The 27,934-nt window shown below is 47.5% G+C and overlaps 1 protein-coding gene across 1 annotated transcript; it reads right to left on the bottom strand.

Moving 5' to 3' along the window:
* Positions 1 to 28: 28 nt before the first annotated feature.
* LITAF (lipopolysaccharide induced TNF factor) lies at positions 29 to 27,934 on the bottom strand. Its single transcript, XM_053365092.1, has 4 exons — positions 27,800 to 27,934; positions 3,451 to 3,641; positions 1,742 to 1,898; positions 29 to 663 (listed from the first exon to the last, which is right to left on the bottom strand). The coding sequence occupies exons 2-4, from the start codon at positions 3,635 to 3,637 to the stop codon at positions 555 to 557; spliced, it is 453 nt and encodes a 150-aa protein (XP_053221067.1). The 5' UTR covers positions 3,638 to 3,641; positions 27,800 to 27,934; the 3' UTR covers positions 29 to 554.

Raw genomic sequence — 27,934 nt, 5'->3', positions numbered from 1 at the left:
CCCTGCAAAATAAAATTAAAAAAACCTGGCCACCAACTTGAAATCAGTTGCTACAGAAGCCCTGAAGTGCCTCATTTTGTTAGAAGCTACCTTTAAAAAAACGGGATTTATTTTTCCACAGGGATCTCATCAACATTCCCCAGGGAGAGAGAATTTTGGAACCAAGTGTGTCTTGAGGCTGCATAAAAGGCCTTAGCAATTTACACACACAAACAGAGAGAGAGAGAGAGAAATATCATTGAGGTTTCCAATTGCAACGCTTCCTCTCAGTGCCAAAAAGAGGAGAATGTGGGACAGTGCCAAAGCACAAAGATGAATTAAGATGCTGCACTAGTTCAACACTTTTCCGTGGACGGTGCAGGCATGCTTTTTGCAGGAAAGAACATACACTTGTTGGACGTGAGGCTGGATAAACATCCCACTTCTTGGCCAAAGGTTCTTCTTGCACCCAAATCTTCAGAGGCAAAAAAAGGCACAGCGGAAAAAATTATTTCCATGAACTCCAGAAAAGGGAAAAAAGCATATATTTTAAAAAAGCATGTGCCTAATGTTGCTCAGAGACGCCTGTAGGTGCCAACAAGAGCGTTGCAGCTGGGACAGTAGTGGTCAACATCTTGAAGCGAATCCACGCAGAAGGGGATGAGGCAGCAGCCGGCGACACACCTGTCGAGAGAAAGCAGGCAGCCTTCAGAACACAGACTCTTGCCCCAGGTACTCCGTGACTGCCGTTTCCGGATAAGATCAGTAACACGGCTACAGGTGTTACCAATACTGAGCAAGGGGGAAAGGACCTTCCGGCTCAGCTCAAGGCAGTTTCCTAGTGCAATACAGCACCATCACATCTTACTCCTGTTCTGTGGATGGAGCATCTATGCAAACTTCCGTGCGTACAAGCATCCCTGGTCTTTAGCTGATGGGACCTCCTGCTGCTGCTGCGCCGCCGGAGCACGATTTCTGTTCTCATCCTGAAGCAAAGTTCTTAACCCGAGGTACTATTTCTGGGTTAGCGGAGTCTGTAACCTGAAGCGTCTGTAACCTGAAGTGTCTGTAGCCCGAGGTACCACTGTATATCCCACACCTCTTTATACCATTCTTCCATTTTATATTCTGCTTTCCCCTTCCACTTCCTGGCTATCATAATTCGTGCAGCTGTCAATGAATCTGTGAGCGAGGCCTTCATAGCCTGCGAACCTTCCACCCCATTGTAAACTGATAATAGTACTACCTCTGGACTTTTGGTCAGCTTTAACCCAGTGATTTCTGTATTCTCCTTAAACACCCTTTGCCAAAAAAATTGTACATATTTACACCCCCACCACATGTGAACTTAATTCCCTGTTTCCTGGCATCCCCTCAAATGGGACCCCTTCTACCCCAACAACTCCCAAGATTCTGTGAAGCTCACTGGGTGACCCTGAGCGAGTAACTCCCTCTGGGCCTAACAGGGTTGTTGTAGACGTTACATGAGGAGTGGGAGAGCCCACATACGCCACTTGGAGCTTCTTGGAGAAGGTGGTTGATATATGCATCATCATCATCATCATCATCATCATCATGTTGGTTGTGAATGTTCCCCCGATGTAATGTGGGAGCAGCCAACCTGCGGCCCTCCCAAGAAACTGCGAGGCTCCTATCTCCCATCGGCCACAGCCAGCATGCCCAATGGTCACAGCTCAGCAGCCCCCAGCTTAATGCATACAAGAGATCAGCATAGAAAGGCAACTGACAAGGACCTACTTACCCCACCAGGAAGAGGCCGCCACAAGCCAGCCAGGTCAGCGCCCCAGAGGTGTACGAGAGGCGCGTCAAAATGGTTTTTTGACACGCAGGGCAGTTCATCTGGACGGGACGGTCATGGAAGACCAGCGGTGCCTGGACGTAAACCGTCTGAACAGTAACTGGGGCAGCAGAGGAGGCAAAGAGACAAGGGCGAGAGGGTCACACTCCTTTCCTGCTCAACCTCAGACTCCCTCTTCCTCAACACCCGGGCGAAAGTGCCTTGCAAATTGCTGTCTGGCTAGCCAAAAGCTCAGATCCGCCGGGAGAAAAGCCACCCCAATGGGAAATCAAAACGAACCATCTCAAGGAAGATGCAAGAGGCTTCCTCTTCTGTCTCGGCTGCTGGCTTTCAGATGCCAACATGGCTGAATTCCCAAGAAGGGAACAGGGGATGTTGCTAGGCTGCAGCTCAGCCTGGGCGAGGGTCAGAGACCATGATGGGAGCTGCAATCCAACCGTGCCTGGAGGGTTATGGGGCTCAGTCTGAGGGGCACATGCTGATGCTATAAAGGCCTGGGGTTCCGTTTGCACTGTGTGTTTAAAGCTCTACGCTACTGTCAGGCTTCAAGGAATCCTATCCCTCCCACAGTGGCAGCCAAGTAGAGAAACAAGAAGAGTTCTTACCGAGTCTTTTGCAGTGGTACCTTGGTACTCAAAACGGCTTGGCTCCCAAACAAATCGGCTCCCAAACGCCACAAACTCGGAAGTGTGTGTTCCGGTTTTTGAACGTTTTTCGGAAGCTGAACATCCGACGCGGCTTCTGCTTGGGTGCAGGAAGCTCCTGCAGCCAATCGGAAGCCGCACCTTGGTTTTCGAATGGTTTCAGAAGTCAAATGGATTAAGTTAGAGAACCAAGGTACCACTGTATTCAATATTCACAGAGAGAGACGTAGAAATGTCATCTCTCTTAAACAATGGCGTTGCTCCAAGTAAAGTCCCACTCCCTCCATCTCTCCTATTCTACATCATCCCTGCGTCAGTTGATCTGTGCTTTCTGCCTCTGAGTTTTCTGTTCTCCTACTCTCAATGCCTGCCGGGTCCTGGGAGAGTGAGGGGTCAGGAATGCTTTCAAGAGACACTGAGTTTGTCAGCTGTCTCGTCCCTGGTGCTTCTTCTTCCTCCTGCCCCTCTCCCAATATTTCCCAGATTCTCCCCTCTGCAGCCTCTGAACTATGACCTTCTGCAAACCACTGTTCTGAATCTATACTGCCCTCCTCTTCTCGGGAAGGTTCAGGAGGGGAGGGCGGTCTCCACCATTCCTCCTCAGTCCAGTTCTTGAAAGCTACTTCTTTAAACAGCCACGACTCCGCCCAAGGAATCCTGGGAAGTGTAGTTTGTTGAGGGTGCTGGGAGTTCTTCAGAGGCCCTTGTTCCCCTTATGGAGCTACAGTTCCCAGAGAGCTTTGAACACCAATCCCCCTTCCCAGGGAACCATAGCTCTGTGAGGGGAACAAGGGCCCCCGAACAACTCCCAGCACCCTCAACAAACTACACTTCCCAGGATTCCTTGGGAATGGCTGTTTAAAGAGGTATCGTAGTGCTGTAGATTTAGAGGGGGCTCCAGTTCTGCTCAGAGGGTACCAGGGGGACCTTATATTTATAGCCTTCAATCTTCCAGACGGAAGGAAAGTGGGGTGTAAGTGGACCAAGATGGTGCAGTTGAAGGCTTACCTGGTTGGGGACCTCCTGTGACTCCAGGTTGCATGCCATATGGCGGTGCCTGTTGGCCTTTCATATTTGGTCCAGGCCCAGGCCCTGGGACGGGATAGGGCTGGGGGTACGGAGCAGAATGGATGCCGGTTGTCTCGGTGTAAGGAGGAGGCTGGGCCCCCTGAAAGCCAGGAGCGGATGGATCCATTTTTCTGGGAGACAGAAAATGGAAAGGCATGCATGTTATTATTTCCTCAATATCTCGCCCTTTGTCCCAAAGGATGCAAATGCATCAAAAACACACATTTTTTAAAAAAAGTATTCTAAACATAAGCTAGTGTTAAAAGCTTATCTTTCATATATAGATATATTATTAAATAAAATGAAGAGCATAAAGAAATGTTTTTACAGGTTGAAAGCAGCAGAAAGTATTCGTTCGTTCATTTATTCATTCATCCATTCTCCACCTTTTCCCCTGATGGGATTCAAGGCAGCATGCAGATAAAACCAAGGATTGCTTAAAAACCACAATCACTGCAGAATTGTTGGATATTGGTAAAGTTATCACTGATCTTCTTGTTCCAAAACATTACAAAAAATGTCCATTTTTTCATAAATCTTGGGCTGGTTTATATGTATTCTTTTAGCTCAGTCATAGTTACCATGGACCACATTTCCTCAATCCATTCAGATACAGTCACAGATATGCTCCACAAAGGGGGAGCCACCACCAAAAAGGCCCTGTTATGCATCAGCACCAACTAGGCAGCCCCTAGTGGTGACACCACCAGCGAGGTGGGCATAGAATGTAGGTGTCGTGCTTAGTAGCCATTTGTCTTATCCTCCACTGGTTGTCTTAACTGAAAGAAGGAACTTCAGAATTAAAGGGAGATACGGATAGAGGAAGAAGGTGGTCTGAAGAACAGGTGAACCGCCCTGAGACCTTCGGGTATAGAAATAAAATAAATATAAATAAAATCAGACAAGCCATGCTGGACCAGGCCAAAGGCCTACCTGCTGTCACAATGACCAATGGTGCTGTCACAATGGGAAACCTGAAAGATGGGAAACCTGCAATCAGGAGCTTAGGCACAACCACAGTCTCCTCAATTGTGAGTCCCAGAAACTGTTCAGAGGCCTCTGAATAATCAGAAGGAACAAAGGCAGCAGCATTAATTTTAAGGCCAGCTAAAAATAGTCATGTTCTTAACTTGCTTTTGACATCATTGTTAATGCTGCTGCCTTTGTTAATTCTGATAAACTAAACAGAGTGGTACTTTGTACAGTAGCTCTGCAGAAAAAGCCATAAACAAAAGATTATTATTTTTTAACCGCATTCAAAAAGCCTAGTGAAATATACTCAGAGTCGCAAAGTGATTTCATGCTCTTTATTCAGCTCATAGTGGTGAGGAGGAATGAATGAAAGTCCCCTCAAAGTATCTGCTTTATATACATTATTTACACAATGAGCTGCACATGATTGGCTAATTCCGGAATTCTACTGTAAGCCAATCAGGTTGTGGATTCACTTCTATCTGGAGCATGATTGGGTAGTTCCTGCCAACCAATCATACTGCTGCATTGTTCTAGGACCAATCAGACTGCTGCCTTTTGGATCCTATCCTATTGTTCTAGGACCAATCAGACTGCTGCAGTTTGGATCCTATTCAACTCAGTACATAACACCTAGAAACTGTGGGTGCCAACAGGAAGGAGACGGACTCGCCGGGTGACCAGTTACAGTCTCCCAGCCTAATCTACCTCACTGGGTTGTTTTGAGGATAAAAGGGGGGAAAGGGAGGGGCAGAGAACCGCCTTCATCTGCCTGCTGGAAAGGCAATGTGTGAATGTACTACCAATCATAGTGAGAAGTATCCCAAAAGGAATAGAAGAGATTTCTCCTGTTCTGATAAGACTCTTAAAAGTGAATGCATTCCTGGCCTACTAGACCCAGGAAAGGGAGCCTGTGGCTCTCCAGATGTTGCCCCATCATCTCTGGCCACTGGCCATGCTGACTGGGGCTGATGGGAGTTGGGAGTCCAACAGCATCTGGAGGGACACAACCAGGGCTAGAAAGTCATACGCAGGCACCCCCAAACTCGGCCCTCCAGATGTTCTGGGACTACAACTCCCATCATCCCTAGCTAACAGGACCAGTGGTCAGGGATGATGGGGATTGTAGTCCCAAAACAGCTGGAGGGCTGAGTTTGGGGACGCCTGGTCGTATGTATAAGCTAATCGCTAGATGCCATCTTAAACCTAGGTTGTGGTCACCACAACGGAAGGCACCATGTTTTCCTGCAGTGGTTTTGTTGCTGTTGATTTCATTTCTATACCATTTTATATTTTAAAGAAAAAATCTCAGAGCACTTTACAACACATTTAAACATCAAAGGAAACAATCCAAAATAAAACAAATTCAAGCTTTCAGGAAAATGTTTCAGAGCCTTCTCTGAGTGACATTTGGCTTTCCCTATTTGCCTACTTAATTTATAGAGCAGCCCCATAGTAGAAGGACTCTAGGGAGCCAGTGTGGTTTAGTGGTTAGAGTGTCGGACCAGGACTTGGGAGATCAGGGTTCAAATCCCCACTCAGTCCTGAAGCTGACTGGGTGACCTTGGAGTCAGTCACAGCCTCTTAACCTACCTCACAGGGTTGTTGTAGGAGGGGAGAAAGCCCTGTACTCCTTTGGAGGGAAAGGTGGGGTCGAAATGCAATTAACAACAGACACTCGCTCTTGAGATGTTGAACAGCTGTCTAGCTGTCTATGGGAGATTCAGAACTTCAACATCCAGTGGTTAACCCAGAGAAAAATATGACTTTCCACTTCCAGCTAATAGCCAACCACAACCTTTGCATGGCCGCATCCTGCATTAGGCCAATCTTTCTCCAGAAAGACCAAATGGCTGCGTAAGCAAACTTGCGGCAACAGATTTCCCCATCCAGCTGCGCAAAGCATAGAGCTGTCTTTGGGATCAGCGGGTTCTTTTATTGCTCATCAGTTCACTGGTATTTTATCTGCAAGTATATCTTACCATCACTACCCAACAGCTACATGTGCAATACTACCCACAAAACCCACGTAGGAAAAAAAAACCACAAGATGGAGCAGGTTGGAGCCACAAGCCTTCAAGAGATCAGATCACACATGCAGGCCAGAAGACCCCATGGTGCCATAAGCAGAGTGAAAATGTGTTGTGGGAAGAACTGGGAGAGAGAATATGGATCTCTTTATGGGAAAACCCTGTGTCAGCAGCACCAGAGTGACTTGCATGGGGCACAAAGCTGGGCAATGCGTATGGAGGTCCTGGGCTGCCCAGATGACAAGACAGCCCCCCCCCCCGCCTCGCTGATTATATAATACAGTGGTACCTCGGGTTAAGTGCTTAATTCGTTCCGGAGGTCCGTTCTTTACCTGAAACTGTTCTTAACCTGAGGTACCACTTTAGTTAATGAGGCCTCCTGCTGCCACTGGGCCACTGGAGCAAAATTTCTGTTCTCATCCTGAAGCAAAGTTCTTAACCCGAGGTACTATTTCTGGGTTAGTGGAGTCTGTAACCTGAAGTGTATGTAACCTGAAGTGTATGTAACCCGAGGTACCACTGTACAGGCATGTCCAACAGGTAGATTGTGGCCTACCAGTAGATCACTACCAGTTGAACACTGGTAGCTCACTGGCTCAACAACTTTGGCTCCCCTAAAAAACAGGCCGCCTTTGTTCCTAAAAAACAACTTTGACCTGAACCCCCAAAAAGCGGGTTGATCACTGTCAGTTTTTAACTCTGAGTAGATCACACAGTCTCTTGGGAGTTGGCCATCTCTGATATAATATAGTCATACCTCGGATTACAGACGCTTCAGGTTGTGCGTTTTCGGGTTGCGCACCACGCCAAACCCGGAGGTACCGGAATGGGTTACTTCCAGGCTTCAGTGCTTTGCACATGCGCAGAAGCACCAAATCACAACCTGCGCATGCGCAGATGCAGCGCTGAGGGTTGCGAACGCTGCAGGTTGCGAACGTGTCTCCCGCATGGATCACGTTCTCAAGTCGAGCGTCCACTGTAAATCCACATACAAACAAATGATCTTAAAAGCTGTAATGTTTAACCGGCTGTATTAGTAAACCAAAATGGGTTTCTTCCCACCAACCAAAGGACCCCACAATCAAATGAAGCGGCAGGTTTATTTTTAACCATTGAATCTTTAAAATACAATGGTACCTCAGGTTACATACGCTTCAGGTTACAGACTCCACTAACCCAGAAATAGTGCTTCAGGTTAAGAACTTTGCTTCAGGATGAGAACATGGCGGCGCGGTGGCAGTGGGAGGCCCCATTAGCTAAAGTGGGGCTTCAGGTTAAGAACAGTTTCAGGTTAAGTACAGACCTCCGGAACGAATTAGGTACTTAACCCAAGGTACCACTGTACTTAAATGTAAAGGGCGCCATTCCCTTCAGAACCACATGTAACCAAATAAACATCCAGTGTTTCTTTATCTGGGAAGCAGGCTCAGCCGTTTCCGGGAGGTGGAACAAAAAGAACAAGTCTCACCGCTTGGCCTGGCAAGGCGCCTGCAGGTGGTTTAAGTCCTCGGCCGTTCCGGCTTCCAAATGTGAAAAGGGGGTTTGCAGAGCACAGCCAGGCGGAGCGAGGAATAAATAATGCAGATGGCACCCAGATGCTTTCAGCAACCCAGAGTACACAGTACGATAAGAGGATGCAGGCTTCCTGTCCAAGCTGGTGTGTTTGCTCAGGGAACAGCTCTATTATCCTTCCAAAGATACTCTTCCACCTACCTGGCCTGCAGTGAAGCATAAACTTCCGTGTTGTAGACATTGCATATATATAATTTATACATGCAGGCTGAAAAGGCCTCTTTTTTTTTTTACAGTACGCATTTAGCATCTCTCTAAGAAATTGCCAGTATATTCAAGCTGCTTTGATGGCACAAATGCATCTTATTAAAAAGCATATGTCAGAGATACCAGCCTCACTTCTCTCTGTTTTTTTAAATTTTCTTTTCTTCCTCCAAACCTTTATTAGGCACTACAGATGTAGACCATCTTAAAACATCCATATGCAACATTTTAAAATATATATATATACAAAGAAGCAGCCGTATAAGACATATAGTAACAGAAACTGTCATGGGAGTGTCTTGCCGGCTAAATGGTGCCAATAGGAGTTACTATTGACAGAAACTCAGCGACCTCCAGTTTAATATCAGATAGGTAGAGTTTGATATCTTCATTGTGCCATGATGTTAAACTACCCCAAAATGGGAATAACACGTGTTTACGTAGCTGGTTGTATAGTGGACAGTAGAAAAGAATATGTTCTACTGTGTCTGGCATATTCAAATAACTTCCACAATGTCTATCATTTCTAGGGATGTTTAAATATCTGCCCTTAACAAAAGCTGAGGGAGAAACGTTCAGCTAACATAAATGCCCTGCGTTGGACTGGAATTACCATACTTTTCTGTGTATAAGACTAGGTTTTTTTAATTTAAAAATTATGTTCAAAATTGTGGGTCGTCTTATACACGGATACAATCTCCACCCATTTTCTCAATTAGGAGTCCCCCAAAATAGGGGGCATCTTATACATGGGGGTATCTTGTACATGGAAAAATACATTATTAACTTTGAGTCATCCTGTTATTGGTTGTATTAAAACCATAGAACTTGGGGGAGCAGATTTGATTTACAGCTGACTCAATGTTCTGTTTTTCAATATCCCTTATCTAATTTGGATATTGCAATAAATGTACTGCTCACTAGAATTACACAATAATTCCAAGTCAACACCAATAAATTGAATTTTGCTGTGTATGAGTTGGAGCCATCTGGATTTATAGGAGTCCTTAAGTAAGTCAGAAAGCAGACTCGGTGGTTGGGAACGGAAATGGCAATGAAGTCAGTATTTTATAGTGCTAGTCCACGCTCATCATGTGTATACCTCATTCTGTACACATTGTCTCATACTTGATTGAATTTGGGAGCCCGAGGACAGGCTAAATCACTATTATATAAAGGTAAAGGGACCCCTGACCATTAGGTCCAGTCGCGGATGACTCTGGGATTGCGGCACTCATCTTGCTTTACTGGCCGAGGGAGCTGGCGTACAGCTTCCGGGTCATGTGGCCAGCATGACTAAGCCGCTTCTGGTGAAACCAAAGCAGCGCACGGAAGCGCCGTTTACCTTCCTGCCAGAGCGGTACCTATTTATCTACTTGCATTTGACGTGCTTTCGAACTGCTAGGTTGGGAGGAGCAGGGACCGAGGAATGGGAGCTCACCCCGTCGCGGGGATTCGAACCACTGACCTTCTGATCAGCAAGTCATAGGCTCTGTGGTTTAACCCACAGTGCCACCTGCGTCCTCCATCCATATTGGGATCCTAAAAAGTAGCTGAGATAACACTTCAGCTTGAAAAATCTGAATGGCAGCTGGTATAAACCCATTACATTTCTGAAAATAAAAGTGGGGTACATTTTGCCTGTTTTATAGCACTTGTGCAATGGTTTGCCTAACTGGCACTGCTTCGGCACAGCATGGCAGAGGTGGGCGAGGGCAGTGAGTTGATGCCGGGAGGCGCCGCGCCCAGCCTCCACCTCTTCCCTGTCGCCCTCCAGAACTTGGCGCCCTGGCACCCCACACCACTTGCCTCTGTGGGCAAGACGCCCCTGCATTTTGGCGACTGCAACCCTGGTTTAAAAAGCCATTTGGTGCCTGGCCTATACAGTGGTACCTCGGTTTTCAAAAGTAATCTGCTCCGGAAGACCGTTCAACTTCCGAAACATTCGAAAACCAAAGCATTTACTTCCGGAAAACTCAATAAGGAAGCCGCATGGTATGTTCGACTTCCAAAAAGCGTTCGGAAACGGAAACAGTTACTTCTGGGTTTTCGACCTTCGAAAACCAAAACGTTTGACTTCCAAGATGTTCAAAAACCGAGGTACCACTGGATCTGAGTTTCCTAGCACTGACCAGGAGCAGTGCAAACTGAAATGTTTTTTGCCAGCCTCACTTGTCAGGGATTCTGAACCCAAAGCTCTAAAACGAGCCCGTAGAATTTCATAGGGCAGCGCTCAAATGCAACCACTGAATAGAGATGTTTTGCCAGGAGAGGCCAGATAAGCGATTAGCATCTAGCCAGCCGTGGCAGATGTGCATGCAATGATTTACTTGCGGTTTTATTCTTAGAACTGATGGAAGCCAGAGAACTCTCCACTCTGATGACTCTGCCTGCATCAGATTTTACGGTTATCTATGCTGCTTCCTCCCCCCCTCTCTTTCTTTGTTTCCCATAATTCTTGGAAGTGTTACTGGAAATATTAACACAAACACACTTGGGATCTTTCTCAGTGGTTCTGGGACTTCATGTGCCAAAAATTAGGCAAGAAGAAACAAGGCCACAAACCAACCCCCCCCCCCAGTGTTAAGCAACTTGACATCCTCACATGCGATCTGATGCTCAATTATTGTTTACAGATTTTTTTGAAAATGCAGATGCAAAAAGTCAGTAAGATGTATAGCTCAATAAAAAGAAAAGTGTTAACTATAACTGTGACCAAGCAATATCTTCAGTACAGTTGTACCTTGGAAGTCGAATGGAATCCGTTCCGGAAGTCCATTCGACTTCCAAAACATTCGGAAACCAAAGTGCAGCTTTTGATTGGCTGCCGGAAGCTCCTGCAGCCAATCAAAAGCCACTGAAGCCCCATCGGACGTTTGGCTTCCAAAAATAGTTCACAAACTGGAACATTCACTTCCGGGTTTGCGGCGTTCAGGAGCCAAAATGTTTGAGAACTAAGCTGTTCGAAAACCAAGCTACGACTCTATTAGGAAATAATTATTGGTGGTATTTTGTGGTATCTGAAGAAGTGTGCATGCACACGAAAGCTCATACCAATAACAAACTTAGTTGGTCTCGAAGGTGCTACTGGAAGGAATTTTTTTTTTTATTTTGTTTCCAAAGTCTATATAAGGGCTTGCGCACCATTGTTCTGGGTTCCTCCTCTTTCCTGCTTGTGGTGAGTAAGGACCCTGTTGCAACAGTTTAATAAAGATCAGGCTTACTAGCTGCTTTGCTTCTCAATATTCTCTGGTTGGCCTCTGTTATTTTCTCCTACCAATAAGGAACCCACTTAAGGACTCTATACTGGCTCTTAGATACCCCATAAGGGAAAGGGGGCAGTTTTTTTCTTATAACACAAGGAAGGTGCAAGAGAGGAACTGAAGAGTTCCTTCCACTTTGACAATGTCATCGGACTAGAAAGTGAACATGGAAAGAAGGAGACAGCTGAAGCATCAAGCTTTCAGGTTCCTCTCCATCAGTTTCTGGCTAGCGGTTCCTCTTTGGGGACATTCACAATCCTGCTGAGTCCACGGCCGATCACAGAAATATAGACACAACACGTAGGCTAATAACTGTTAAATCATATGTGTCAGGGGCTCAGGAGCAGAAGCACAGGGGAGAGAGGAAATGGAGAGCGAAGGGGAGGAATCCGAGGGCAGCGTAGGGGAGTATGACAGTGACCCGAGAGATTCCATGAGCTTCTCCAGCGAATCAGAAGATTCCCAGAAGGGGGCGCCGATGGTCAGGGCAAGGGGGGTCCCAGGGGGGACGCACCAGAAGCAAGGGGCCAGCGGGGACTCCCAAAGCAGCAGCGGGGGATCAGGACCAGCTTCCCCACCAGAGCGTAGTGGGGGGGAAGAGTCACATGTGTCAGGACCAGCGTCTCCTCCAGCGGGGAGAGAAGATGAGTCAGGGCTGACCACGCCTTCATCGGAAAGTGGGGAAACGGAGGGGAGGTCAGTTCCAGCTAGCCTCCCCGAAGGGGGGAGCAGTGACAGCAGCAGTGTAACGGTCAGAAGGAAGGTGGCAGGCTGGGCGCGCGCGCCAAATTCAAATGTACAGGCGCGCGGGACAGCAGGAAACCCGGATTGGGAACCAGGTCCTAAAGCCCGCCGGAGGGAGGGGGAAGATTCAGGGGACTCAGCGTCAGAAGAGTCTAGGAAGGGCGAGACCCCGACGGACAGGCGGACCCAGAGGAGGAAAGAACAAAGGAAGAGGTGGAGCAAGGCTAGAGTCTTAAACTGGTGTCAGGGGGGAGGAGATTCAGATGGAGCTTCGGCGGTCCAGAGTTTGAGACGTAGGGCTGCGCGCTGCGGCTGTGGAAGTGAAACTGAACTTCAATAAAGACTTTTACACTTAACAACGAAGCAGCGTTGGTCCTTTGTGAGCTGGGACTTAGGGCAGCTCTGACAGTATGTAATAGAATAATGGTATCATTCAAAAGGTAGAAATAAATCTATTGGAGTTCATATATACAATGTAACAGACTAGTGGCGCAGAACGTCAAGCCATGTGTTCAAGGTAGGCGTCAAAGGTCAGTCTCACAATGGTTATTCAAAGGTTTCAACAAGAGACGTCTCAAAAGTCTCAAAAGTAAGGTTTTCTCAAATGTTTTTCAAAAGTTCCAACGGAAGACATCCCAAAAGTCTCAAGCACAGTGTTTCCGAAATGATGCTACTGTTTTGTGCTAGTCTTCATCAGCTGAAAATACAGTGGTGCCTCAGGTTAAGTACTTAATTCGTTCTGGAGGTCCGTTCTTAACCTGAAATTGTTCTTAACCTGAAGCACCACTTTAGCTCATGGGCCCCTCCTGCTGCCGCTGCGCCGCCGGAGCACAATTTCTGTTCTCATCCTGAAGCAAAGTTCTTAACCTGAGTTACTATTTCTGGGTTAGCGGAGTCTGTAACCTGAAGCGTATGTAACCTGAAGCGTATGTAACCTGAAGCATATGTAACCTGAAGCGTATGTAACCTGAAGCGTATGTAACCTGAAGCATATGTAACCCGAGGTACCACTGTACAATAATGCCCTTGTTATATTTGAACACATTTTCTATTAACACCAACTTTGTTTGGATACTGATTTGGAATGCGCAAATTAATCTGTATGTGTAAATTAAGATGGATGCAGATTTATTGTACTCTGATGTTTTGTCTTTCTTTCTTTCTTTCCTCAAATTTGCAGAGAGAGAGAGAGAGAGAGAGAGAGAGAGAGAGAGAGAGAAGTAAATGAAAAGCTAGCTTAGCCCAGGGCATTTTTGTACAACTTGACCTACCTTTACAGCTTTCTGGTGATGTCACATTCTGGAATTAAAAGTCAAGTCGGTCATACCTACACCAGCCAGACCTCATGGAACATTTGAGAAGGCAAGTTTCCTACAGTCATGTTCCTGAGGCTTTTATTAGCATGAAACCAGCCTCCACCTAGGAAACTGTCCTTTCAAGGAAATAAGGGCAGAACTCTTAGACGAGGTTGGTAGTGTATGATGCAATCCTGGAGCACCCAGATTCCTGAAAACCTCACCTTTCATTAAGTTGCTAGCTGTCACGGAAGTGTCAGAAGCCCAGCGCAGTGGCTGGACAACATTTCCGGCAATCGAGAGGAGAGGGAATTCCATGTTCCAGCTGAACCGGAATGAAACACATCTTCGCTCGACTTGCAAGGGACGAGCAAAGGCTGTAGAATAGCCTATGCCAACGTGGTGCACACCAGACATTTCGGACGACAAATCCCACCAGCCTGATGGGAGTTGTAGTCCAAAACATCTGCAAAGGCTGCTGGAGGATTCCCAAGCGTGCACAGGCCAAACAACACCCAGGAGCAATTGCAACCAACATAAGAAAATCTTTAATAAAAACTAGGTGTTATATACTGGGACGCGGGTGGCGCTGTGGGTTAAACCACAGAGCCTAGGACTTGCCGATCAGAAGGTTGGCAGTTCGAATTCCCGTGACGGAGTGAGCTCCCGTTGCTTGGTCCCTGCTCCTGTCAACCTAGCAGTTCGAAAGCACGTCAAAGTGCAAGTAGATAAATAGGTACCACTCCAGCGGGAAGGTAAACAGCATTTCCGTGTGCTGCTCTGGTTCGCCAGAAGCGGCTTAGTCATGCTGGCCACATGACCCGGAAGCTGGACGCCGGCTCCCTCGGCCAATAAAGCGAGATGAGCGCCACAACCCCAGAGTCGTCCACAACTGGACCTAATGGTCAGGGGTAACTTTACCTTTACCTAGGTGTTATGTATTCAGTGTGTCTGCCTGAGCTTGAGTCTGGACTAAGAATTCTGAGCTCATGTGTTCTGATTCGATACGTGGTGTCCAGTCACAGAACATTTCTGATTTGGGCCTCTGCCATTGGCCCTTGAACTCGGAGTCGCGATTCGCAGCTTGGAAGTTTAGACAGCCAATCACGGGGGGAGTGGGAGTGGCCCAGGCTTTCAGGAATGTATATAAGCAGTTGCTTTGCCCGTTTCCCAGTTATGTAGTTCAATAAAAGTTCTTGCTGTTATCGCTGTGTCTTGCCTCGTAGGAACCCACCTACACTTCAATTAGTTCCTGGTGTGTTTTTTTTTGTAATGTCAAAAGCATCTGTGTTTGACTCTCTCGTTCTCTCCCTCCCGCAGTCCCCAACAAAAAGCATCCTATCTCATCACAAGTCCCTGAATCAGGAAGTGCTAACTACAGGTATCCGCAATAGCCGCCATGACTCAGACCTGAAGAGGAAGTGGCAGAAATGCATGGTTCATTGCACCTTCGCCAAACTTTGCGAAGCATGAGAACAGAGCTCACACCAAGACAGCCTTGTGAAAATTCTCATGCAGGAGTGGGGAACAGGATTGAGCCACATTGGTTACTGCCCTCCCCTCAGCTTGTGGATCGAATCTGACAGGCAAACAGAGCTGTCAGTCACCTGACATCAGACATTTCTTTGCAAGACCTTTGTGGTTAAAGTGCCGTGTTAAGCCCTCAAGAAAGCACTTGGCGTAGGATTTTGCTGTCTTGGCCAATCCAAAATGCCTACACACCTTCCTTGGGCTGAGCCAGGTTTTCAGACTGGCATCGACTGTGACATCAGGTGTTGGGCAAGCAGGTGTGGCTCGGGTGAAAAGGTATCACAGGCCACACCTGGGTGCATGGAATGAAGTTTGGTTATCAATGCAGTACAGAACAAGAAGGAAGCCGAAGAGAAAAGCGTCATTCATAAAGTGGTGGGCATTTGCATGGTTATCTTAAAAGGAGAAACATTTCTGCAGGAGAGCAATCCAGAGTCAGGCACAATTGTTTCCAGGTTCCCAGGTAGCTAAAGGAGCCTCCCAGAGGCAGCGTGTCACAACAAGGAAAACAGAGAGGGAATTGGCAACTAGATATTGCCGGATGCCTCAAGGATGCCATCCATTTGGCATGCAAATCCAGCCATGATTGACAGGAACCCAAATGCTCAGACATCACACACTCTTGCCTCTCTGAAGCAATTTATCGAGCAGCTATAAAAGAATCACTTCTCCCAGTAAGATACAAAGCAGAAGATTCGAGAAGGAAGCTGGAATTCCCCGAAGCGAAGTTTTAAAGAATGGGCCAAAGAAACAGGCCACCAACCAAGGTCCAAATGAGCAACCCACCCCAGAAATAAAAAAACTGCCCCAGCCTCTCCTCGCTGCCTGTTCCTCAAAGTGAAAATCGTGGGTTTCGTTTTTGCTGTTGGACATATGTTTCCTCCAAATCAGGCTCTCATCAAGACAATCATTTCATTCAGGCAGGGGCCGGTCACCCCCCACAGTAACTGCAAGTGCAAAAACTGTTTTCAGAGATGAGCTGCGTGTTGAGCATGGGGGCTTTTTAGTGGTGGTTCCTCAATTCTCGCTTGGTGTCAAATTCTCTTTCAATGCTGTACAAAGTCCCTCTCCCCATATCCTCCAGTACTTAAGGCATTTATATACTCAGTGTTTCCAAGTGGCCCACATGCCAATAAACCGTGCTGGGAACAAAGCAATTAAAAAAATCACCATAAAACCCAACGGAAGCCTGAACGCTTCAAAAAAATAGTACAAAAAACTATTTGTACAGTTCACACATATTGCTACTTGCAGTTTCTCTTGCTCCATCTGCCTGCTTACGGTGGAAAGTCCCTACACCTGTCCTCACTAACTTAAGAACATAAGAAGAGCCTGTTGGATCCACCCAATGGCTACTTTAGCTCAGCATCCTCTTCTTGATGCGGCCAATCAGATGCCTCAATGGGAAGACTAGAAGCAGAACCCAAAGCACAAGAGCTCTCTCCCCTCCTGTGGTTTCCTGCAATTGTTATTCAGAAGTATTGCTTCCTCCAGCTATGGAGGCAGAGCTTAGACATCCTGGGTACAGGTAAAGGTAAAGGGACCCCTGACCATTAGGTCCAGTCGTGACCGACTCTGGGGTTGCAGTGCTCAGCTCGCTTTACTGGCTGAGGGAGCCGGCGTACAGCTTCCGGGTCATGTGGCCAGCATGACTAAGCCGCTTCTGGTGAACCAGAGCAGCGCACGGAAATGCCGTTTACCTTCCTTCCGGAGTGGTACCTATTTATCTACTTGCACTTTGATGTGCTTTCGAACTGCTAGGTTAGCAGGAGAAGGGACTGAGCAACGGGAGCTCACCCTGTCGCGGGGATTCGAACCGCCGACCTTCTGATCAGCAAGTCCTAGGCTCTGTGGTTTAACCCACAGCGCCACCCGCATCCCAGACATCCTGGGTAGTAGCCATCAATAGTTTTCTCCTCCACAAAACTGCCCAATCCTCTTTTGAAGCCACCCAAGTTGGTGACCACCACCATTTCTTATTGGTGAGAGGCGGAAAGGTGGGATATAAAGGAGAGCCAGCTGGAATAGCTCAACTGAGAGAGAGCATGAGACTAAATCGCAGAGTCCTGGGTTTGAGCCTTGGGCCAAAATATTCCTGCGTCACAGGGGGGGTTGGGCTAGATGACCCTTGGGGTCCCTTCCAACTGGATGATTCTGTGGTTCATAAGCAAACAATAACATAGGAAAATGGTACTCTGGGGGCTAGACGGGTATGCAAAGCAGACGTGCCTCTTCTCCATCCTGCTGAACAGCCTTCACCAAGGACCTGAACAGGAAAGCAGCTCACATGGAAGAGACAACCATCCTTTTTAAAAAACCATGGTTCCAAACCAAGTTACTTATCATTTATTTGCTGTATCGATTAGGTACCTCTTAATTAAGCAAGTCCTCTCTGGGATCTCACAAATCTGTTAAAATGTAATAGATTTTATTATTGGTAAATCAGATTCCTTATATTTACATTACAAAACATTTCATTTCAAACCTACAAATGTTTTCAGATGTTTGCAGTTTTCTTTCATATAAAATATAAATCTGTTCCAGTCCTTTTGAAACAGTTTGTCGCGCTGATGGTAAAAAAGTAATTATAGAAATGCCAAGAACTCAGAATGATGTTTGAAAGTCAGAAAGAGGGAGGGAAGGAGGTCGATTTTCTGTTAGAGTGATGTATTAAACTATAGATTAACGTACAAAATGTGAATATGACAAAGATGGAAAACTTAATAAAAATTATTTTGGGGGGAAAAGATGTAATAGATTTAAAAATCCAATCCTTCAAACCCTAGCAAACCCAGGAGTGAAAACACAAGGGAATAGCCTGTAGCTCAAGGGCAGAGCAACCGCCCTGTGCCCAGAAGGTCCCGGGTTCAAGCCCCACAGAAATCACGAGGTGGGGCTCAGAGACGCCCTTATTTAAACCCCTGGAAAGCCGCCAGGAAGTCAGCATAGAAAGAGCTGAGATAAATGGATAAAGTGCCTGACATAGTGAAGGCAGCTTCCTGAATAATCATATTAAGATATCCTGCCCTTCCGTTTAACTGGAAATGTTACAATGTGTAGTTTATTGTACAGTTATATGGAGGGGGGGATTAAAATAAAATTACAGAACCAGACTGAAGCAGCCCAAGTGTCAACAGGCCTAGAAGAATAAGGCAAAAGGTGCAGTTTGTAAATAAAATAATTTCTTCCCAACTGAGATTAGATAAACCCCCTCCCTGATGGACTTTCCTCCAGGTGTTTTAAAGGCAGCGTTCAGGCTTCCGTTGGGTTTTATGGAGATTTTTTTAATTGCTTTGTTCCCAGCATGGTTTATTGGCATATAGGCCACTTAGAAACACTGAGTATATAAACACCTTAAGTATCAGAGGATATGGGGAGAGGGACTTTGTACGGCATTGAAAGAGAATTCGAGACCAAGTGAGAATTCAGGGGCCACCACTAAAAAGCCCCCGTGCTCAACACGCAACTCATCTCTGAAAGACTCGCTCAGAGGAAGACTTGGAAAGAAGCAGCTGAACGTTTGGGGGAAGTGATAACACACCCACCTGCCCATCAGCCAATGGAGAAGGTTTAATCCTGCTGGGTACTGTTCTGCCAGCATGTTCCGTGTGTGGAATCTGCTAGCAACGCAAATCACTGCAGGGATCAGGGCTGAAGCTTCCCTTCATTAGCTTGTGAGCAGAGTGCTACCCGCATGGATCAACTTCTAACAGGTGGGCGGGATCGCTCACCTATCAGTCACCTGACATCGTCATGACAACCAGTGACTGGCCGGTAGGTGACTCATCCCAGCTGTCAAAGTTGGCCTGTGGGTGGGGGGAAAGCTAAAGATCTGCCCGGGTGGGCCAAAAACATTCCCCACCCCTGAGATACGGGGAAACTCTTTTGACGCAGAGCTGTTCCTTCGCCCTCGTCATGAGCAAAAGTCATGAGGACGTCATATGATAACTTTGGCCAAGGGGAGCCACACCCAGGCCAGTAGCAAGATGCAGGATCTGCCCCATTGATAACGTGATTGATCATTAACCCATGCAGCCTTGCCCCAGCCTTCACAGCTGCGAAAGAGGCAGTTAAAGGAGAGCAAAGGTTCATCTCCCAGAGCTGCTTAGATAACTTTATCTTTAAGGGCCAGGCAAAAATGTTTCTTTATAATCCAAGCTTGAGATGACTAACATCCTCTGCCCTTTTAAATGTGTTTGTGGGAATGGGGGTTATCGGTTTGCTTGTGTTTTATTATGTATTTCGTGTTCTCATTTTGTATTTTTATGTTGTGAACCGCCCTGTGATCTTTAGATGAAGGGCGGTATACAAATTTAACAATAATAGCTATTTTTCTAGAAAAAGAGGTGCCAGAACTCACCATGAACTCTTTTAATGGCAATGGTACCCACCTCAGAAGTGCCGGAACTGAGTTCTGGTGAGTTCCAGGTTTCGAAAAGCCCTAATAATAATAATAATAATAATAATAATACGACTAAAGTTCTCATCAGCCCCAGCCAGCACATTGGCAAAGGCTGCTTTTTTTACATTTAAATCAGTGTAAAGCTCTTATGGAAGGGACGCAGGTGGCACTGTGGGTTAAACCACAGAGCCTATGGCTTGCCGATCAGAAGGTTGGCGGTTCGAATCCCCACGACAGGGTGAGCTCCCGTTGCTCGGTCCCTGCTCCTGCCAACCTAGCAGTTCGAAAGAATGTCAAAGTGCAAGTAGATAAATAGGTACAGCTCTGGCAGGAAGGTAAACGGCGTTTCCGTGTGCTGCTCTGGTTCGCCAGAAGCGGCTTAGTCATGCTGGCCACATGACCCGGAAGCTGTACGCCAGCTCCCTCGGCCAATAAAGCGAGATGAGCGCCGCAACCCCAGAGTCGGCCATGACTGGACCTAATGGTCAGGGGTCCCTTTACCTTTACTAAAGCTCTTATGGGGTGTTAGGGGAGAGGTAGTACCTCTGGCAGGGGACACATTGTGCTCCTTCTGGGGTAGTTTGTCTACCCTTGCCCCCCCCCACTGCACATTTCTTCAACTAGCTGGCTAAACCAGGTGAGGGGAGCTGATGGGTCTCAAACCCTAACTGAGTTAGGGACTCCTCTGTATGTGAAGACAGGCTCCAGCAGATTGAGCAGGCAAGACCCATAGCGGGTCCGACCGTCAAGGAAGCTGTAAGCTCTTCTGGTGACCTGCTTAAGTAACCTGGAGGACTTCTTTAAATCCTTTAAACATACAAAGAATTTATTTATGTATGCTACAACAGCGGCAAGAGTCTTGACAGCACAAGGCTGGAAGAATGAGGAAACCCCGACGAAAGATCAGTGGCAAGAGAAATTGATGAATTATGCAGAACTGGTCAAGCTGACTTAGAAGTTGCAAGACAAGGACAACTGTTACTTTAAGGAGGAATGGGAACTTTTTACAAAAGATCTAAAAAGACAACAAAATGAATTGGACTCCTTGGCAGGTTTTGAATAAGCATCCAGAGCTTTGGATTTGGATTTGATATCCCACTTTATCACTACCCGAAGGAGTCTCAAAGCGGCTAACATTCTCCTTTCCCTTCCTCCCCCACAACAAACACGCTGTGAGGTGAGTGGGGCTGAGAGACTTCAGAGAAGTGTGACTGGCCCAAGGTCACCCAGCAGCTGCATGTGGAGGAGCGGGGAAGCGAACCCGGTTCACCAGATTATGAGTCCACCGCTCTGAGTCCACTACACGCAGGCCAAAGGGGGAGACCTGACAGGCCACGTTTGACCCACAAGCCAGAGGTGCCCCTACCACTGGTCTGATGGTGTATTTAGAAGCTTCTTGAAATGCTGCAAGTCTTCCAAAAGTGAGCGGTATTGGAGCCTGCACAATTTGTGCAATCAGACCACACCAAGATGATGATGAAGAAGAAGAGTTTGGATTTGATATCCTGCTTTATCACTACCCGAAGGAGTCTCAAAGTGGCTAACATTCTCCTTTCCCTTCCTCCCCCACAACAAACACTCTGTGAGGTGAGTGGGGCTGAGAGACTTAAAGAAGTGTGACTAGCCGAAGGTCACCCAGCAGCTGCATGGGGAGGAGCGGGGAAGTGAACCCGGATCACCAGATTACAAGTCCACCGCTATTAACCACTACACTACACACTGGTTAAATAAATCCATAAATTTATTGGTTGATAACATGATGAATAGATAGGTAAGGATATGTACAATTTTATAAGATGCAGAGGAAATATGTGAAAAGAAATCAGGGAGAGGAGCTGAGGGAAGTCCTTGGTTGGGGGGGTGGGGGGGAAGAGGGGGGAAAACAATGTATGGTTTGATAATTTGTTATGTGGAAATTGATCAATAAAAAATATTTTATAAAAAAAGAAAGAAAGCTGGAGGAGCCAGCCAAATGGAGATGTCCACTGCCAACTTGGCATTTAGACATCTCCGCACGGTCGCAATTGGACCCCTGCCAGTCTCAAAATGCACCTGGCGCCTGGCTAATTTCTAACACTGCCTGAGATGCCCCAAAAGGAATCACAGCTGTGGATGTGGACCGCAGCCCCTACTGATTAGCGGCAATGCCCTCCTAACTGCGTCCCTCACAAACATGTTCCCCATCACCCGCATTTCCGGGAAAGCTCATTTTCGGGAAGTGGATGAGCGGCGGCAGCGGGGGTGGGAATCATTCTTGTTTTTAAAACACAGCATTAATATCCCAGGCACCCAAGACACAAAAGGAGCTTTCAGAGCAGCATGAATGCAGGCCTATCAGCGAACGCAGAACTGGCACAAGTGCCAGGATAGCCTCCGAGTCTCAGATGACAGCAGATCCACTCGGGGCCAAGCTGGGCACAGACAGAGCTTGCCTTCAACTAGCTATGCCAATCACAGCTCAGCAGCAAAAAGACAAGACCAAGGAGGAAAAGGAACAGGACTCCAGTGCTGGTTGTGTCCAGCTGTGGGTCTGCAGAGCATCTGTTTCTGATGAAGAAGCATAGAACTGTAGAGTTGGAAGGGGTACCCGAGGGTCATCTAGTCCAACCCCCTGAAATGCAAGAATCTCAACTCAAGCATTCATGGCAGAAAGTCCTGGGTTTAATCCCCGACATCTCCGGGAAGGGCTTGGAAGAGGCCCTGGCCAAAATCTCTGCACAACTGCTGCCAGTCAGTGTGGGTAATACTAAGATAGATGGGCCAACGGCATGACTCAGTTTCAAGCAGCACCCTCTGTGTTCCCGCCCACAGATGAGATATGCCAACCTTACATCTCAGTCCCAACCCCATATCTGCACAAACGTATTATCCCAAAATGCAGACGTGCTTTTACACTTGCAAGACGGGATGTTTTGCCATCTGCGGTACTTGAGGGTCGGTTCCAAAAGATCCCGCCTGAGAAACGTCTTTGCCCTTGTGGAGACGGTAGCACCGAAACAGCAGCACACATCCTCCTGTCCTGTACTCTCTACAAAGACCTGCGGAACAAGATCATCACCCCACTCGTACTAGCCATCCCAGGGCGCTCAACCACTGCCACAATGTCCTTTCTTCTATCAGATCAAAATGAGCAGATAACAGCAAAGGTTGCTAGGTGCATAGCAGGGGCAATCAGAATAAGGGCCACTAACTGACTGCTGATTCGGGACTTTAATTTGTGCTTTTATATCAAATTTCCTTTTCCGCATATACTGTAATGTTTTACTGTTGCTGTGGCCATTGGCTAATGCGAATAAAGTTTTATCTCTCTCTCTCTCAGTCCCAAGCTCCTGCCCCCCCCTTTCACCAAGAGCATTACAGAATTATGGCTAACGAAAATAATTACAGCTTGAAGGTTTCGCAGTTCAGTACTCTACCGTATCCAAGCTAAATTGGCTGCATTTTTAATTGTTGTAGCTTTTCATAGGCTGTGTTCCGTCCACACTTACTGTAAAGTGGTACCACTGGTTAGGTACTTAATTCGTTCCAGAGGTCCGTTCTTAACCTGAAACTGTTCTTAACCTGAAGCACCACTTTAGCTAATGGGGCCTCCTGCTGCTGCCTTGCTGCTGGAGCACGATTTCTGTTCTCATCCTGAAGCAAAGTTCGTAACCCGAGGTACTATTTCTGGGTTAGCGGAGTCTGTAACCTGAAGCGTATGTAACCTGAAGCGTATGTAACCCGAGGTACCACTGTACTGGAAAAGTTCCACCCAAAAATAAAGTTCAGAGAAGGAATTCTTTGCTAACAAATATAATCTGGGTACTGAAGTCTCAACTTTCTCAAACTGTTCTGTGATTTGCAACACAGAAAATTGCCACATCCTTGAATATGCAACAGGAAGATTTGAATGTCCTTTAAAAATAAAACAGCTATTGAGAAAAACAACTTTCATGACCGCTACTCACTAGCAACCAATTCATTTTTCAAAAACCCTCCATGGAACCACTTCCAAGCTGCTAATTTTGGTGGAGGCACCCCAATTTTGAATGGAGCCCCCATCAAGACTTTCCTTCCTTCTTCTAAGCCAGTGGTTTCCAAACTGGGTAGTACCACCCCTTGGGGGGCAGCGGGAATACTTGTGGGGGGGCAGACTAAGAGGCAAGTGGGGGGCACTGGATGTGCAAATGACTACCAGACTCTGAAAAGCTGGTGTCACTGGATCAAGTTCATTAATGTCGTTGAATTAATTACAATAAATAGTTTGGATTTTGAATAAACATGCAATTTATTTTTACTTCTTTAAATTTTATTGTGTTGTTATCTGTCAGGGTGGGTGTTGGAAGCAGGTGAACGGTAACTCACAAAGCGTCAGTGAGCTTCATTCTTTATTCAAGGAAATAAAACAGCTCAGGCCTAGGAAGCACAGCAACTCTTCCCAGTAAATCTCAGCCTAATGAAACAGTTGTGAGGACTGAAGGTCTCTGCCTTTCCATTGCTCCCTAAAGCTCCTCCTTCTCCAGGGTTTCCCCCAAGCAATCTGAGACTATGCTAGCATGTCTGTCTTTGCTTCTCCCTCTTCATACCTCTGATGGTACTGGGAGAGCTGGCCACAGCAGTGGGTGGGACCCCATGGCATCTTCAGCAGCCTGCATCTTCTCAGCCTTTTGGCCTCCCTCCTCTTCAGCTTTGACTTCTGCCTCTGGTCCTTGACTGCTCTCTGTCACAGCCTCTTCCTGCTCACTAAGCCCTGTTACCCTTTCAGCTTCCAACACTTCCTCCCCCCCCCCGTCAGCTTCCTCTTCTTCCTCTTATGACATTGTTGTCCCACCAACACTCCCCGGGCTCTGAGCCTTCTTCCCTTGGGGGGGGGGTTCCCCAGCTGGTGCCTCCCACCCTTCTCCTGCGTCCAACCAATCCATAACATCACCTTCCTTAATGGGTCGTGCAAACTACTAATTTCAATACTGCTTGTTATAGGTTAAGGGGCACTGGGGTTGAGTTTACGGAACCAAGGGGGTGGCGGCATGAAAACATTTGGGAGCCGCTGCCCTAAGCTGTTCAGCCTGTTTGGTAACCAGAGGCATTCAGATTTTGTTTCACCCTTGAACTGATGACCCGCAGAATTTGGACATTTCTCAAGTCAAGCCAGGGCTGGACAAAACTGTCTTTCAGAACACAAGGCACCTGCTGCCTGCCTTGGTTACAAAAACGGGGTGGACAGAACTGGAACGATTCACAGCAGCACAATTGCGAATGCTTGGAAGAGATTACAAAAGGCAGCTCAGGAGAAAAGGTTTCTGTTGCACAAGGCTCCTTCGGAAATCACATATGACTCAGCTTCCCTCTGCACATACTTATTTGGGGGTTGGTTTTCCAAGGAGCAGGACCTTTCCCTCAGCCCACAAACGGGGGGAAACCGACAAGAATTACAATGGGTAGGAGGCTGTGCTTCAAGAAAACGGGTTCCTTCGTTGCTCAGCTTCTGCTCATCAATGTGAATTTCTAAGGCTCAACCTTGGGCTAAAGGCCAGAGCAGCAGCGTTCGAAATTTGCCAGGTGCATTTTGCTATCAGACGCTTGCAACCAAGTGGGGATGCCTGAGTGCAAGGATGGTGCCTGACCTCTCCACCATCTGGAGGTGCATGCCTGGGGATCCTCGAATCTAGACCATTTTCATACCTCATCCTGTAGAATTCTGTAAGTTCTGTTTTATCTGCACAATCAGAACGAATTTCAGGAATCAAAAAGTCCCCTTGGCCCAAAAATGGCATCTAGACATTCAGTTTTGGCGACTGTAACCCTGGTTTCAGGAGCCATTTGGCACCTAGGTTATATATCCGAGTTTCTAAGACTGCGTAGCACACAGGTAGGTTTGCACACAGAAGGTCCCAGGTGTGATCACTGGACACCTATGGAAGAAGAGGCTGCTGGATCAGGCCAATGGCCCATCTAGCCCAGCATCCTGTTCTCACAGTGGCCAACAAGATGCCTGTGGGAAACCCAAGGCAGGATCTGACCACAAGAGCAACTCTCCCCCCTCCTCTGGTTTCCAGCAGCTGGGATTCAGAAACATTGCTGTCTCCAAAAGGGGAGGAAGCACAGGCATCATCATCATCATCATCCTTTTATTTGTATGCCGCCTTTCCACAGTTAAACCAATGCTCAAGGCAGCTTACAATACGAAAAGATTTTCATAGTTACAAACATAGCAAAGTAGTCATAAATATAAATAATAATAATTTTTTATTTATACCCCGCCCTTCCCGGTTCAGAAAACCGGGCTCAGGGCAGCTAACAACAAATTTTAAACACTTAATTGATGCAACAACAAAAAAGCATAAAATACAGTATAAAATTTGAACATCAATAAACTCAGAATTCAAAAATCAATTCATGGGGGAAACCCATCCAATAAGCATTAGATGATCTCCAGGGCTAGCTGGCTATGTTAGTCCTATTTGGGCCAGTGAGGAGACCAGGGGAGAATTAGCTGTGGGATCCCAGAGCGGGTAATCGTCATAAAAAGGAGAGGGGGAGGGAAGGAAGGGGAATAAAAGATCAGGCTAAGTTCAAGTTGAAAGCCAGGCAGAACACGTCAAAAAACTGCATAACCAAACTGAACAATTTCCACATAATGATACAAAAAACTAATATCAATAACAGCAAAAACTCCCCCCCCTCAAATACCCCAGTCCTTGCTGGGCAGCAGCAGCAGTTCTTATGAAGCCTGAAAGGCCCCGCCATGGGCCAGGTGGAGAGAGGCAGGAATGGGGCCCTCAGGCTCCCAGCGGGTCAGGCATCCTGGCTAGTAGTCCCCAACAGCCCTCTCCTCCATGAATTCGTCTCTTTTTAAAGCCATCAAAGTCACTGCCTCCTGTGGGAGGGAGTTCCACAGGTTAACTCTGCCCACGAATTGCCTTGAAAACACCAGAGAGCCACTATCAATTGACAGTATGGAGTCAGATGGATCAACGGTCCAATTAGATGGGACAACGCGTACATTTCATACATTTAAAGCAACTCCCTACCCCCAAATCCTGGGAACTGTAGCCTACCCCTCCTAGAACTACAACTCCCAGCACCCTGAACAAACTACAGTTCCCATGGTTCTTTTCTTGGGTGGGTGTGCGCTTTAAAGACGTGGTGCGTGGGCAGCCTTGGTTTCTAATCAGGCAGCTTCCTTTGCTCGGAAACATGACGAACGTTAGCCAAGAGGAGAGTCACCCTTTGAGAAGAAGCCAAGTGCACTCTATGTACCACATATTGCAACGCCACATGGGGCAAGGGCTGCCAAATCCAGCAGAGCCCCAGAGCTATTGCGTATCAGAGCTTAGTTTCACAATCTCCCCCTTCGCCTTGTTGCTGGAGAGCAAGAAGAGCGTCTTCCGAAAGAGAGAGTGAGAGAGAGATGAGTTCACCTGCCAATCTTCGTTTCACTCCCCCCTGCAACCCCTGCTGAGGATCCCAGAGCCTGTCCAAAGGACAGCCACTGAAAGGTGGAGGTCAGGCTCTCATTATTCCCCTTAATGAACTCCTCGCTGCCCCCAGAAGCTACGCGCAAACCGCCTAGCCATCTGGCATGCATGACCAGATGCAAAATTGGAGGAGAGGCTAGCAGCCTAGACACACACACACACAGGACCCCATCTGCCACTGCTGGGCTTGGAAGGAGCCCCCAAACGCCCTCCTAAGTTGGGAAGCGAAACAGAAAAAAGCCAATCACCTCGAGCTGCCAATTTGGGTCCCTGCATGTCTTTTGGGCTAAAACTCCCAGCGGACTCAGCTTGGCCAAGGGGGACTTAAACTTCCAGGTGGGTCCCACTCCGCAGAAAGCTAGGAAAGGATCGAGTTTCTCCGCCCCAGCTCTGAAAAACCCGACGGGGGATGCTGCCTCGGAAGTACCCAAACGCGGAGTCCATCCCCGCCCTGGTCCGGGTGCGTGGACTTGTCTTGTCTTCCACATTTAGAGCCCTCCCCCCCCGCAACATCCCCCTCCATCAATTTCATCTCTGCAAGCCTCTTCTCCTCCGCGTCCTCCTCACCCCCCAAGCCTGGGACTCCTCGACGCGCCTTGAAGCTTTGGCGAAGAAGCCTACCCGACGTAGCTTTTTGCGGCCACTCCCGTCTAGGGGGCTTTGTCGCTGAGGCTGCTCCGACCCACCTGCCCCAAACCCACGGGACACCCCAGGGACAGAACTTGGCAGAAAGCGAGTCCGGGAGGATCCCGCAGTTTCGTTAGAGAGTGGAGAAAAAGAGACGCAGAGCTGCGTTGGCGGCCGCCACGTCTGAACTTACCTGCCCTAGTTGGGTGGAGCTGCTCTGCTGTGTCCGCTGGGCTTGTTGGGCCGTCGAGGAAGAGCCGGAAGGTTTTGGGAGCCTTCGTGGGGGGGCGGCGCCCAGCCACACCCGGTGATGAGACCGCCCCCCGGC

The sequence above is a fragment of the Podarcis raffonei genome, chromosome 14, assembly GCF_027172205.1.
Source record: "Podarcis raffonei isolate rPodRaf1 chromosome 14, rPodRaf1.pri, whole genome shotgun sequence".
In the NCBI taxonomy this organism is placed as follows: domain Eukaryota; kingdom Metazoa; phylum Chordata; class Lepidosauria; order Squamata; family Lacertidae; genus Podarcis; species Podarcis raffonei.
This window is presented reverse-complemented; position numbering and strand designations above follow the sequence as displayed.

Bases quoted from the DNA above. Each gene is read 5' to 3' on its own strand.
- LITAF (XM_053365092.1), bottom strand. From the start codon at position 3,637: ATGGATCCATCCGCTCCTGGCTTTCAGGGGGCCCAGCCTCCTCCTTAC. The intron at 1,899-3,450 runs GTAAGCCTTCAA...CTGCTGCCCCAG, and splicing joins CACAGGAGGTCCCCAACCAG to TTACTGTTCAGACGGTTTAC. The intron at 664-1,741 runs GTAAGTAGGTCC...TTCTCTCGACAG, and splicing joins GGCGGCCTCTTCCTGGTGGG to GTGTGTCGCCGGCTGCTGCC.